Genomic DNA, 15,218 nt, shown 5'->3' with positions numbered 1-15,218 from the left:
GAGAATGGGCGTCCCCACCCCGAAGCAGTTCTGCCCAGTCCTGGAGAGGCCGCTCATCAGCTACACCCTGCAGGCCATGGAGAGGTAAAGTGGCGCCGGGCGTGCCTCCGCGGAGTCCCAGGCCGGCCTCCCTGCCCTGCCCTGCCCTGCCCCGCCGCGCCACTGCGCCGGTGCTTTCCCCTCTAGGGATCGCTGGGCTCAGTCTCTGAAGCTGGAGCTCTGTTCCCGCCAGCGCCTCAGGGACGGGCAGCTCTAGCCTTTTAGCAGATGGACACGGAAGCTAAAGCTGCCCTCAGAGGGCCTTACGTGTTCAGATAACGTGGCGGGAGGTGAAGTCCAGCACATGAAGCTGGATTCACTGACGCATGGGCTGGGGCTCAGGGACACTGGGTCCTACCTGTGGCCCCTCTGGGGCCCAAAGAGAAGCAATTCTGGGAGACGTTTCGCGTTCACCGTCTCTGCGCATGCGTGCACTGAGGTTTAGTCGAAGCACTTCCAGTTTTCTGTGCGTTTTTTCCTTCACTCGCAAACGTTTGCAGAACACCTTCTGTGTAAGATAGAAAACGGTGTGCTGAGGGTGGAGAGGGGTTGGACCAAACGTTTTAGTAGTGGAAATGGGATTAAGAGTAGAATTGAAGTCAATAGTCGCTTTATCCTTTTAGAAAAGGGACTGAAGGGAACTAGTTCAAGAAATGGAGGGGAGAGAGGGGAATGGTGGAAGGCTGTCCTAAGGCAGTAATAGTGAGGAGGTGAAAAAGGGGTACCATATTTTTGCTTTTAGCACCAAGTAATGTGATAGATGGGGAGAGGCTGAAGGAGTGGGAAGTAGCGGGATTACAAAGAACCATGTAGTTTTGCAAGGCGTAAAAACATCTTTTTGAAGCCAGTGGGGTAGTTAAGTTAAACCTTGGATTGAAGTGAACCATTTGTATTTCAAGCAAGGTGACCTCCTCCTGCATAAACAGCCTTTTCAGGAGGCCATTGTCCTTGGCTTGTTATCCAGAAAGGGGACCCCCCCCCCCCCACACACACAACTCAGAAGCCAAAGGGCCAAAATTGTTGCTTTTAAGTTTATTTTACTTTCTGAATATTGGCATTTGGAATCGGAAAGTGTAAGGAGCCATTATACCTTTGATGAACATAATCAGACAAGTGGTCACATCTGAAACTCATACAGACTTTGAAACTGTTCCAGTTTCTACCTCAGTCTGTTTCCCTGAAACACCCTAAAGTCGCAGACCTACAATGTTCTAGTGCCCTAGAGATTAACAATTTAGGTCACATATGCAGGCAATACTATGGGACATAATGGATCTTGGCCACCATGATCGTTGTCTACTTGGTAATTAGACAGGGGATTGTAGTCATTTATACATTTAACAGTCCTTCCCTTGGAAAAAACCCTAAATTTGCATTTTTGTATCTTCTGAGGTAGCTGGAGATAGGTGGACCCTAAAAATTATAAAGAGTGTTTGGAAAAGTCTTGTTTATGGAAAATAAGGCAAAAGAACACTTGTTTTCCATTTTCCCTAAGTGATAACAGGGACAGCGCAGTCTTAATAGTCTTTTAAGGGAATTGAAGTATAAATTATAAAAGGTTATGACTTAAAGAGACTTTGATTTTTTTCTTTTCATTTTACTAACAAGGAACTGAGATCAGAGGTATTAGTCCCTTATGTAACTGTTGCGATTTTTTTTTTTTTTGTATGTGTGTATGTGTGCTTTATTGCTTTGTCATTTGAGTTTCTGCAAGGAGATGTTGTTCCAAGAAATCATGTGACAGTGGTATTATTAGCAGGGAAGTGTACTGCTTGAATCTGGAGTAACACTTTATTTTGTCCCTCACAATCTTCAACTGAAGTCCCCCCCCCCAAAAAAAAAAATCCTCCTAAGTTGGGACTGGTTGAAATTCGAAAGAAAGAAGCTCTAAACATCAGGAGTCATCAGTACAAAGCATTTTTTAGGGGGAGTTTATAGAGTACTGCAGCCTAACCTCAGGACACAGTGAAAGGGATATTCTACCAAGGTGTATCTTCATGAAACGGGGGATGTGGTTAATGAGAGTTTAAGGAACTTCAGCTCAGGTTTGACACCATTTTCTTTTTGCTTCTCTGGGAAATAAACATCTTTATCAGTGTCTGTGAATGCTCAAGGCCCTGGCATGGGCTGAAACCTGCTGGAAAAAATCCTGCAGCTGACTGGGTCACAGACTGGCAAGGTACTGATTTTTTTTTTTTTTTTTCCCAGTTGAGGGAAGGGGAAAAAAACAAAAGGTGGAGGAAAGGGAAACTACTGGAGGATCCTACTGAAGTAAAAATCCCTCCCAGTAATCTAATTTCTGGTTTCAAATACCTAAGGAATTTTGCCTGGAATAACCAAAAAATGAACAAGAACGATAGGCCATTTTTATAAGTTCTGTGTCGAAGGAACTGCTGAGCTAGAGCCAGTCCATGATAGGCCATTTTTGTCCCTGCTTATTCAGAGTTGTGGAATGGGAATTGCTCTGAAGGTAGATGGGAACAAGATCTGGCCAGGCTTTTCCCATAACTCCTGAGGTTTCTTGAGCTGTCTAATGTGGAGAACCTGCTTAAGACCACTTGTTCATTAATGTGATTCATGCTCAACAGAAAACATTATTGTAATTGGTCTTCCCATATAAATCTGAGACTGAGGTGCTGTCCAGATCTACAAAAATGCATTCAGATCTATTGTCAGGAATTCCCTTACCATGACTCTGAATAAGCATGGCCAAAAATGGCCTCTTTCTTGATCTTTTAGTTGTCATCTTGCCCATTTTTTTGGGCTATTCCAGGCTAACCAACCCTCCTAGATGTCATTTTTTAAAATTTATTACTGGTAACAGTAATATATGTCATCATATATTAATATATTGACTTTCCAACCCACATTTCTGTCTTCAGTTACAGTGATTAGTGCCTCTGTTACAACTCTAGGTATGTTGGTAAAAATTTTGTAGATCATTTGTTGACAATGGAAACTCAGTCTTGCAATTTGAGATTTGGTTGCTTATTGCTTAGAAAATCAGTGGAGGTTCATGTTATTGTTTAATATACCAAGGTGATTTTTTTTCCCCCAACATATCAACTTGAATGTATTTTCTCACTTTTTTCCTTCAATTTTTGTTTTCTTGTGTGCTTTAAACACCTGTTCTGTCCTACAATCTTTTTTTTTTTTTAACTGGGGATTGAACCCCAGGGTGTTTCTCCACTGAGTTACACCCCCAGCCCTCCTGCCTGCTTTTTAAAATTTTGAGACCAGGTCTCATTAAGTTTCCAGGAGGCTGACCTTGAATTTGTAATCCTTCTGTCACACCCTCCTGAGTCTATCCTACTACAATTCTGTAAAACACTGAAAATGCTGTTGAATCGGACTAGAATGAGACATGAATGTTAGTCCAAATGAGCAATATTTATCATGTGAATTAAACTAAGGTAATTGGAGTGGAGTGGGAAGACAGGAAAAAATATTTAAGAAATAGAATCGATTAGTGTTAGTGATTAATTGGATTAGGGATTCCAAGAGAAAGGTATAATAGGATGCGTGTAGTGAGTGATCACATGGATGAATTTGATTTACCTTTTTTTTTTTTTTGTCTTAAGGCTTAATTAAGGGGGTCAAGTTTGAGTCAAGGAAAGGAACAGGGCTACTATAATCTGTATAAGTCACATGATGAAGTTTGTATTGCCTTCCCACAGGCCCCCATAGGACTTGTTCGAAACAAGACCAAGTCAAGTAGGCTGAAGCTTGATAACTGGAAGTCTTCACAGGCATAGCAAGGAGACTTGACATTGCGAAGGCAATCAAGAACAAGCTGTTAACACCAATTCAGTATTTTTTTGCTAAAACATCGGAGTAGGTATGGAGAGTTGGGAACCCATAGACAATGGCTACAGCGCAGTTCAGAAGCCACATTTTCACCCAGGCTGTCCTGATGGTGAGTAGCAGCTGCCACTGTCCCTTTGAGGTTGAATTTATGCAGCCTGGATTAGAGCACTTGAGAAGTGTTTATAGGGTTTGATTTCCCCCCCATCCCCCATCTTTTAAAGAAAGCATTTGTTTAAAGGTCCTGTTTTCAACTGATCTTATTAAACTGTCAGAGCAGTATACTGCTTGTAAGTAATAACTATTGTTACAAGAGAAAATAAATTCTGAGATATTAAATTTCTTAAAATGTCTGTAGGTGTTATGGAGCTTGGGGCTAGATTTATATTTGCCTATGGAATGTGCTAGGAAGGAAATAATCAAGAGAACTTGATAGAATTGGGCTGCTGGGGGTTTGGTGTGGACTTGCCTTCAGCTAAGAGGTAGACTAGATGCCTTTATTCAGCAAATATTTGTTCTGTAGGCACTGTGTGAGGTACTTAAGGTTTTTTTTCAGTCCTGTGATTTTTTTTTTTTACATTATTAAAAGCCTTTTACAGTATTAAAATTTAATTCTATAATAGAAAAGAATGCGAATAAATCCTTTGAAATACAAACAGTGCTTATTATAGCTTGTAAGTACTGGAAATATCCTTGGCTATTGAACAAAATAACATAATAGGCCTGTTCTTTCTCAAGTGGTCCAAGATGGTGTTATCTAAACTTTTGTGGAACTTTTCCCCTGGTTATGTGCTATGCATTTTAACTTTTCTAATATCTCTTTCATTTACCCAATGATGTTGATTTCATGACACACTAATGGGTCTCGAAATCTAGTTTGAAGAACACTGGTTTAAAACATTTAATTAGAGCTTTATATGTTGTTTGAAATTGTCTAAGGCCACAAGTATATCTCTGTAATTATTTATATCTATTTTGCTCTCTTTGGAACATAGAGAATTATTTTATAGCTATTTCAAGGAAATTTTAGTAAAATTTAATCCCATTAATTCACTGAAAACATATTTGAAAACTTTGTCCTGTGCTGTTCCTTCATTTATTTTTCTTTTTTTTTGGTGGTGTAGGGATTGAACCCAGGGCCTTGTGCATGCCAGGCAAGTGCTCTACCACCTGAGCTATATCCCCAGCCCCATTTTCTTTTAATTATTAAAAAAAATTGTTTTTGGGTACTAGGGATTGAACCCAGGGACACTTAACCATTGAGCTGCATCTCCAGACCTTTTTATATTTGAGACAGGGTCTCTATAAGTTGCTTAGGGCCTTACTAAGTTGCTGAAGCTGGCGTTGAACTTTCAATCCTCCTGAGTGCCTGGAATTTCAGCTGTGTACCACTGTGTCAGGCTGCCTTTTAAAAATGATCTACATGATCTCTTTAAAAGTTGCTGTAATGGATTTTTTTCTCCTCATGGAATATGCTGTGAAAAGTAACAAAGGTGAATAGAGTAGGATAAATCTCTATTTCTCGCTTTATAGGGCAATCCTGCCGCTAATTTAATTGAACATGTATTATGACTCCTTTTAAAAAGAAGGCAATGTGGTGTCACATTAAATAATTGACACATATTATTAGATTGCTTTTTATAACTTCTTACAACTTAGTTTTTTTAAAAATCCCTAATCAAACATTCTGTTAATTTATTTAGCAGACATTTGACATGTGATCTTTGACATGGGAAATGCTGTCAGTCTTTGTTCATTATTGTATCACCAGAGTTTAGCATAGTACCTGCCAAGTGCTGTATGTTTACTTGATGTTCATTGAATGACTCAATATGTGGTTGAAGGGATGACTACTTTGGCTTGAGTTCTTAGAAATTATATGAAATTTGACTTTTTGGCTAGAAAAGCAGCAATGTCATATGGTTCAACCCTAGTACCATAAATGAAGTGCTAGAGGCAAAATGATCCAGAATGATGTTTTCTCTTTATTGTTATGCCTTCCCTCAGTGTTATCTCACTTCTAGAGGTTAAAGGTAAGCACTCCAAAATCAGATTGGGACTATATCCTCTTGGTCCCTTTGTTTTCTAGCTGTGTAATCATGGTTAGGTCATTGCCTCTGTGGTCTCACCTATAAAATTGAGATAACAGTGATTGGCCTCATAGGGCTGATGTGGATGAAAAGTGAATATTGCAGGCAGAATGCTCTACACAGTCCATGGCATTTAGCAAACATTCCATACTTCTTAGCTGTTGTTTTTATGATTAGTATTACTGAAAGCCAAATATGTGCCAGTCCGGGGTGTAGTCTTTGCTTTCTGTGAGTTGGCAGCTTCGCAAGGGTGATAGAAAATTATTACTAGGATGTGGTATGATATATAATAAGACTGGAGATGAAGCCTAGTGGAGAGGAGGAGTCTGTGCCCTGCTGGGTGTGTCAGAAAACTTCCTTGGTGGGGACTATGTCTGAATTGAGCTAAGAGCAAGCAGGACTTGGGAGTAGGTGGGACTGGGGAGAAATGAGGGTGAGAGCATTGTTGAGAGGCAAAGAAAGCAGATCAAGCAGAGACCTGTGGGTAAGAGAATGCACTGTCCTCTCTTCAGGGAGCATCTGGGTGTGAGAGTAAGAGCAGGATGGGAGAGAGGAAGTCTGTGTGGCAAGTTGTCTGAGGTCAGGTCTCCAAGGGCCTTGCTCCAGTAGGGTTTGGCCTCAGAATTCACACTTGAGAAATATCATTCAGAAGTGGCAAGAATGGCTCATGTTGGGATGAAATGAGAAGGAGATTGCTAAGAGGCTGCATTCATTAAATTATAGGGGAGATGAAATTATGGGAGAATGATGGGTCACAGCTACAGCAGTCAAGCCAAAACCTTAGGAAACTCCACATTGAGGAGGGACTGACTTTATGAACAGTATAAATTCTAGGGTGTAAAGTAGAGCAAGTTCTAGAGTGTGGAATGGACTCCAAAGAAAAACTAAAGTATAACCATTATATTACAGAGTCTTCTTCATTGCCTGTAAGAACTATAGGCTGGGAGTAGGGGTATGACTTAGTGGTAGAATACATAACATACCCAAGACACTTGGTTCCATCCCTAGCAGAGGGGAAAAAAATATCTATATATAGTTAGATCTTTGGCATCCTGTGTTATTGCATCGGTTTAATTTGTGATTAGAATCTCCTTTTGGTGTTTGCCAACATGGGTATTCCTGATTCTGTAGGAGCCATAGGAACTGGAAATCGGTCAAGTTCAACATCTAGAAACATTGAAAACAATGAACAAAACTGCCTTTCATGAGGAATCTGTTTTTATGCTTTTTTTTTGTTTTTTGGTAATTTCTCAGAGTAGTGAGAAGCACTTTTTTTTCCCCCATAATCATTAAGCCTGAGGGTGTGTAATGTTATTCTGCTCCTGGTCATTTTTTTATTCCACAATTGTTGAGTGCCTACTAGGAATTAGATATGACAATGGACAAAACGGATATTGTCTCTGCTATTATGGAGCCTATGTTCCAAAAGCTGAAAGAAAATGTAATATATTGGCTTGATGAAAAATAGTAAAAATGTTTTTCTACTTCAAGTCCTTTTTAGAATAAAATGGTAATATAGAAAAATGTATTTATATATTCATACCATCCTGATTTGCTTCCCATATTATGAAAGTACAGACGTTATTATGAAGATTACATGAGTTAAATCATGAAAAATGCTTAAGACATAGTAAGTACTTAATTTTTGTTAATTATTTTGTATTATACGACTTGATTTATTTTAAAGTCTTAACTGTTCTAGCATGAATATCTGATTTCTCATGCTAATAATTACATTAAAAAATTTTAAATGTCCTTTATTCAGAGTTGATGACATGGGTCAGAAGCAGCTGTTCTGCTTTGGGCCTGTTGGCTATGGAACATTAAGTCTACAATGACGCTTGCTTTCCTTAGCACTAGTGTCCAAGAGAAGTCTGACAGACTTTTTAAACTTGGTAACCAATCGTAGTATGAATTATTTTCAGTCCAGTAAGTCAGTAGGTCTTTCTTTAGGAAATGATCTTACAATAGAAAACTAATTTTACATTTGTTAACTTGGAACAATTCATTTAACTTCACTGAATTGTGAGATTTTTCACCTAATCCACATTTATACAAAATCATTAGTTTTTCCCCAATTAAACTACATTCTTTATCTTGATGTAGCCATGTTTTGTTCGGTGAGTTTTCCAGCTTTAATACTTCAATAGTCAGTTGCCAACTCAGTGGACTTCTTGAAAGGGACGGTCAATTTCTGGAATTCCAAAGTGCTTCAAGTTGTTCTTATTCCATTGAGGGGGGGGGGAACATTATGACAAACGGAAATTTAAAAGCACAATCCTATTTACTGTTCCCCAGGTAACTTATTGATACTCTAATTATTATATAAATTTTTTCAATACCAGCCATTGAACTCACTTAACCACTGTGCCACATCCTCAGGCCTTTTTTATTTTGTTTAGAAACAGGATCTCACCTTAGGGACTCACTAAATTGCTGAGGCTGGCTTTGAACTGAAGATACTCCTGCCTCAACCTCCCAATCTACTGGGATTATAGGCATGTGCCACCACACCTGGCTCAAATTTAACTTAACTAAAAAATGTAACAGCTGATATGGCATATACTAGACTAAATATTTTCATACATGTGAAGCACTATCTATACCTATGGTATGAAACATTTACTGGTCCTTTTCCATCAGCCTTTTTACTGCCCCTAATAAAAATGCATGGAACTTACTTGGTTATTAGTTTTTAGTCTCCCTATGTAAATACAATGATATTTATTATTGCAGCAGTTCAGTTTTCTATTAGCCTTAGGGGTCTAAGAATCGATACATATGACATATCTAAATACTTCTCTTTTAGAGCATGTTGGATAAAGGACATTATTGTGGTGGTAACTGGAGAGAACATGGAAGCAATGGAAAATATCATTAAGAAGTATAAGCATAAACGCATCTCACTAGTTGAAGCCGGAGTGACTCGCCACAGGTCGATTTTCAATGGACTAAAAGCATTGGCAGACAATCAGCCCAACTCCAGACTTTCTAAGCCAGAGGTTGTGATTATCCATGATGCCGTGAGACCATTTTTTGAGGAAGATATCCTCCTCAAAGTTGTCACAGCTGCTAAGGAACATGGGGTAAGTATTTTCCACTCCTGAGAGTAGATAAAAGGGCAAACACTACAGTGTTACTTTGCTGAATTTTGATAGGAATGCATTTAAATGTCATTAAAGTGGGCTTGATGACATAATGATGTTATGGTAATTTGTTTTAGGAACTTCGTAGTGTTGAAGATTGTAAGACTGTTCTGGAACACTTTTTGCTATCATTTATCATAATGTAATATGAGCTGTTTGGATGAGAATGCAATAATGATGTCAGTAGACTGTAGGTTTAAATGGAACTTTGGAATTAAATAAGCATTTGTGTTAAATGTCAAAGAAGTCTCAAAAGTACAGGATACAGATATTTAACAAATACGTGGCTCATGGAGTTCAGTTTTGTGTTTGAATTTTCAAAATCGGTGTATTTTCTAGTACAAATCACCATACAAGATTTTAGTACCCCTTTAAGATGAATAATTTTGAGATGACAGGACTGTTTCTCTATTATACCAAAATAAACACAGGATAACAAAACACCTATTGTAATCCCTAGAACATACTGTATTTCCCCTATTCCTAGGTAAAATTCTATTAATATAATAATAATGAAAAATTGTGGTCTAAATTTAGGACTGTGGAAAAAATTTATTGCACAGAGGAAGTATAGTACAGTAGAACTAGGTTGTCAAGTTGGATAGACTCAAGGCCCAAATCTCTAGGTTTTCTGATTATTAATGATCTAGTATCCTTAACTCTAAACCTCTTAGACCACATTTTCCCTACTTGTAAAAATAAACAGCATTAAATTAAGGTTGTTTTCTGGTTGGAAATACTTTTGGTTGTGTCTGAAAAGGCAAAAAAGTTTTATCTTGCTCCAGTAATATGCCAGGGATATCATTGTTTTACATGTGATTAAATAAAGCATATAAAATGTATCAGTTATTTAGTTCAACATTTGTGGGAATTCTTATTAGACCATGTAATTTTCTAAGTTTTTGAATCAGAACATAATTTAAGATAGTCACATTATCACCTTAAATGAAACCAACAAATTATGCTTTATGAAGTCTGTAAAACTTTCTCATTAAAGGAACTAGTTCAAAACCCAAACTTGACAACTTATTTTTTTGATGCAATCTTCAGAAATATGGTCTCTTTTAGAGACATTGTTTTTTGTTGATACTAAAAGATAATTTTCAAAAAAAGTAATATCATGAATTTATGGCATACTGGGGATTGAACCCATGGGTGCTGTACCACTGAGCTGCATCCCCAGCTCTTTTTATTTTTGAGACAGGTTGGGCTTAATTCTGCAGACGGGCCTCTAACTTGTGATCCTCCGGCTGTAGCCTACTGACTACTTGGTTTAAAGGTGTGCACCACTGTTTAGGCTTCCTTAATTTATCATAAGAAATCCAGACAAATATTACAACTGGTTCAAAAATGAATCCAGAGAAACACAAACTTCTGTGGCTTACAAAGAAATGTTGAAATGAATTCAAAAACAGATAAAACTGGGATCTCCATAGCTGAGTCTAGTGAACCTCCACTGGACAGAATTTATTTGCTTATTTGTAGGCAAGAAACATTTCAAATTGCTATTGGTTTTTTACTACTTTTTAAGAGTTGTGAAAGAGCTCAAAACTACAGTAAGCTAATCTGAAATAGTAAGCAACGTATTTTTTTCCCTGGAGCCACTTAGTAACCAGTTGTGTTTATTCAAAATTTCTTTACAACCTTTGGGGCAGTGTTCTCATAGCCTCAGTTAACTCTAGGCACTACATCCTGCCAACTTTAATACTGTTCTGACTTGTAATCATGTAATGCAATTGAGATTTCTACTGGTAGTTGAAGTTTTTACATTGGTGGGAAGTATTGGAATCTTTTAAACCTGTCAACAAATTATAGAAGTGTGATCTACATCATGTGCTACCATATTACATGAAAATTCTATTGACTTTGCTTAGAGTTGCTTCAGACTTTTTCCCCATGGCTTCCTTTGTTCTCTCACAAAATTTTATATAGACTCCTTAACCGATTTTTTTTCTTTTTTTGTAAGCTTAGTTTTCAAATTCTATCCAAAGGTTGTTTTTTTTTTTTTTTTTTAAATTTTCTTTTTTAGTTGTAGTTGGACACTTATTTATTATGTGGTACTGAGGATCGAACCCAGGGTCTTGCCCATGCGCGAGTGCTCTACCACTGAGCCACAACCCCAGCACTGCCCCCCGCCCCTTTAAAAAACAACAACGAAAAAACACCAAAAAAACCCAATTTATTTACCGTTGTGACTGTTGGGGTGGTAGTGGTGGTGCTTGGATATTTTTAATTTACATTTTGGTTTTTTTAAAAAAATGAAGATATTTTACCCCAAGACTAAGTATAAGACTGACAGTCATTAAGATTGCCTACACACAAAATCTCAAAAGTGTTACCAGGACCTAGTTTCTCTTTTTATATATATTTCATTCTCAGGTTCCACAGAGAGGCAAAATGGCTTCCATAGGGCCAGTGATTAAATTCTTCTAGTTTTATTTCTCTGTTACTGTTGATTGTTTGGATATAAAACTCTGAGTATGTAGTTATATTTTCACCATTATTTTGAAAATAGATTATATCACTATTCCATGCATATATGCTGCTTTTGAGAAGTTTGCTAACTTAAAAATTGTATTCTTTTAAAAATCTTCTATTTCTTTCTGAATGTTTATATTTTATTTCTCATTGCTGTTGTTTCTATGATGTGTCTAGACATGGATTTTTTTTATTCTCTTGGCTTTGGATTTGTTGTCCTCTATAAACTTTGATTCATTTTTTTATTCTACGAAATTATGATTCAGTTATGATTCAATGTTGATTCTGATTATCTGATTTCAATGTTGATTCTGTGCCCTACTTATCCCCATTTTTTTTTTTTTTGGATGTTACATCCTAGGTAATTAACCATTAATCCATGTCTTCAATTAACCATTTCTGATACCCTATTTAAAATTTTTAAAAATACTAATAATTTTCAATTATTTGGAGCTCCTTTCTCAAATGGGATTAGTTTTTGTTTTGTTTTACTTTTTTTTTGGTCTTTTAATATTGAAACAACTTAAACATTATAACTAATTGCACTTCTTGGTAGTTCTCCAACTTTTTTCATTCCCATTCACTTTTGCTCATGATTTATTTCCTCCTTTGCTTTATAATTTGAATTGTAAGCTCATGTTTGGCAGGACTTTATCAGCAATAATCCTTTGGTCATGGAATAGGGTGTGTTTTTGAAGCATGGATTTATGTTCCTTCTGCCAAAAATTCCAAGCACTTTACCACCCTGGAACAACTTTACATTAATTCTTGGCTTCAGGTTTTGTAGATCCTTTGGTAATGTTAAATCAAACTGTACCCACATGAAGCCAAACTGACTGTATGACTTCTCAGAGATTGTCCCTGCTTCCTAAATCCAGAGGCAAGGTAGAAAATATTGTTTGCTGTTTACCTTTTGAATGAAGGTACTGTCCCTCAGGGGTCTTTGTGTGGGGCCCACAGTTCTAGCTAATAGCATAGGTTTAAGATAATACTCTTTACTCTTCATCTGTGTTTTAACCAAAGCCTCTGGTTAACACAAGTATCGCTGCCATCTTATTTCCTTTGCTTCTGTTATGATGTTTATCACTCCCAGAATGTTTTTGAGTTCAGTCATACTTTAAAAAGTTGTTTGTCAAGGTCTTCCCTACATTTCTTGATCCTTTTTATTGTAAGAGCTTTTCAAGATATTTGGTCCTTGTTTCTTTGCCAAAAGTAGAAGCCTTTTTATCTGTTCAAAGGATGAAGTAATTGTATAGTTCTGCATAATTATGTAAAGAGAGAAATGGCAACAAGGATTTCATATAAGGAAAATGTTAAAGTTGAAAACCTCCAGAAGGTGGGTGAGAATAGTAGCATAAATTGAACATAAGGCAGTATCAACCAAGCAGTCTCCTAAAGACTTGCTCCTGGAGCAAGGCACTTGCTTACTTGTGCATCTTCTTTCTCTGTTTTCACACCTCTTTGCATAAATTGTCATCTTAATTGAACTTCTTACAGAAATAGGTCATACTTACTGTAACTACTTCCACACTCCCAATTTATTCCCTAATACATAGCCATCTGGTTTGTTTCTTCTTTGACTGTTCTCACCAAAATGTCTTGTGGCTTTATGATTTACAAATTGAATGTGCATTTTCAGACTGTGTGCAATAAAGAATTTGACTTGCCTTTGAAACAGGTTCCTGTGAGGGGAAAAATGGAAATACTTTTTAAAAAAATACTTCTTTATTTGTAGACAGACACATATCTTTGTGTGGTGCTGAGGATGGAACTCAGTGCCTCACATGTATGAGGCAAGTGCTCTACCATTGAGCTATAGCCCCAGACCCAGAAAAATAGAAATACTTTGAATTTCTCAAATAATAGGAATTTTTGGTATTCCTGAGCTCTTGGATTACATATGGGATTATGTTAATGACATGACATGACTCTGGATGTTAACTGGTCATTGGAAAGACCAACGATGTGATAAGAAGGCCGAGTCTTTGAACTTGACCAACATCTGGGAAGAGAAAGGAGGGTGAAAATTGACTTGAATTGCATGGCCAGTGATTCATTTAATCATACCTACATAAAGAAACTCAAATAAAAACTCCACTCCAACATTGAGAACTTAATACATTGATGTGCTGGGACTGGTGCACCCTGACTTCAGGGACAGAGGGCATGTAAACTTTTCATTGAGGACTCTCGCATATCATATCCTATGTGTCTTCATTTGTGGATTGGTTGATTTGTATCTCTTGTAATAAAACTCGGCATATCTTTTATTTTCTGAGTTCTGTGTGTTGGCTTATAAAACTTGAGAAGGGTTGAGTTCCTTCTGTGCCTAATTTCTTCAGTATTTTTAAACATGAATGGGTAATGAGTTTTGTTGAATGCTTTTTCTGCATCTGTTGATTATCATATGATTTTTGTCCTTGATGCTATTTATGTGATGATTACATTTATTGATGTGTGTATGTTGAACCAATCTTACATCTTTGCATATCATGATCTGGTTGGTTCTATCCCAATCTTCTTAACACATTTTTGAATGAAGAGTGCTAGCATTTTTTAAAGGAGCTTTGCAACTATGCTCATAGTGTTATTGGTCTATGTTTTTTTTTTTGCCTTGATGTGTTCTAATCTGGTTTTGGTGTCAGGGTGATACTCAGTTCATAGAAGGAATTAAGGAGTGTTTCCTTCCTTTTTATTTCATGGAATAATTTGAGGAAGCTTGGCATTAATTCTTCTTTCAAGATCTGGTAGAATTTATTTATTTATTTTTTCTTTAATTGGTTGTTCAAAACATTACAAAGCTCATGACATATCATATTTCATACATTTGATTCAAGTGGGTTATGAACTCCCATTTTTATCCCAAATACAAATTGCAGAATCACATCGGTTACACATCCACATTTTTACATAATGCCATATTAGTGACTGTTGTATTCTCTGCTACCTTTCCTATCCCCTACTATCTCCCCTCCCCTCCCATCTTCCCTCTCTACCTCATCTGCTGTTGTTCAATTCTCTCCCTTGTTTTCCCCCCACCCCCCTTTCCCCTCACAACCTCTTATATGTAATTTTGTGTAACAATGAGGGTCTCCTTCCATTTCCATACAATTTCCCTTCTCTCTCCCTTTCCCTCCCACCTCATGTCTCTGTTTAATGTTAGTCTTTTCCTCATGCTCTTCTCCCTGCTCTGTTCTTAGTTGCTCTCCTTAAATCAAAGAAGACATTTGGCATTTGTTTTTTTAAGGATTCGCTAGCTTCACTTAGCATAATCTGCTCTAATGCCATCCATTTCCCTGCAAATTCCATGATTTTGTCATTTTCTAGTGCTGCGTAATACTCCATTGTGTATAAATGCCACATTTTTTTTATCCATTCATCTATTGAAGGGCATCTAGGTTGGTTCCACAGTCTAGCTATTGTGAATTGTGCTGCTATGATCATTGATGTGGCAGTATCCCTATAGTACGCTCTTTTAAGGTCCTCGGGGAATAGTCCGAGAAGGGCGATAGCTGGGTCAAATGTTGGTTCCATTCCCAGCTTTCCCAGGAATCTCCATACTGCTTTCCATATTGGCTGCACCAATTTGCAGTCCCACCAGCAATGTACAAGTGTACCCTTTTCCCCACATCTTCGCCAGCACTTGTTGTTTGATGACTTC

The 15,218-nt window shown here is 37.4% G+C and overlaps 1 protein-coding gene and 1 long non-coding RNA gene across 9 annotated transcripts in view; one reads left to right on the top strand and one right to left on the bottom strand.

Moving 5' to 3' along the window:
• LOC125615520 overlaps positions 1-743 on the bottom strand; it is an 8,790-nt gene extending 8,047 nt beyond the window's left edge. Inside the window, exon 1 of the long non-coding RNA XR_007346129.1 lies at positions 398-743. This is a non-coding gene — a long non-coding RNA (uncharacterized LOC125615520). The remainder of the gene's footprint in view (positions 1-397) is intronic.
• Crppa (CDP-L-ribitol pyrophosphorylase A) overlaps positions 1-15,218 on the top strand; it is a 307,433-nt gene that overhangs the window by 2,093 nt on the left and 290,122 nt on the right. For 5 of the 8 annotated variants that reach the window (XR_007346127.1, XM_048799651.1, XM_048799649.1 and 2 more), the window contains exons 2-3: positions 1-84; positions 8,743-9,019. Coding sequence is in view for 7 of the 8 variants with exons in the window: in XM_048799651.1 (XP_048655608.1) it covers positions 1-84; positions 8,743-9,019 (361 nt within the window). In the remaining variant the exon portion in view is untranslated. Of the gene's footprint in view, positions 85-156; positions 552-2,076; positions 2,219-3,398; positions 3,956-8,742; positions 9,020-15,218 lie in introns of those variants that run through there. The other 3 variants (XM_048799654.1, XM_048799655.1, XM_048799652.1) reach the window with 3 other exon arrangements.

Source organism: Marmota marmota, unplaced genomic scaffold (genome assembly GCF_001458135.2).
Source record: "Marmota marmota marmota unplaced genomic scaffold, marMar, whole genome shotgun sequence".
Classification (NCBI taxonomy): Eukaryota; Metazoa; Chordata; class Mammalia; order Rodentia; family Sciuridae; genus Marmota; species Marmota marmota.
This window is presented reverse-complemented; position numbering and strand designations above follow the sequence as displayed.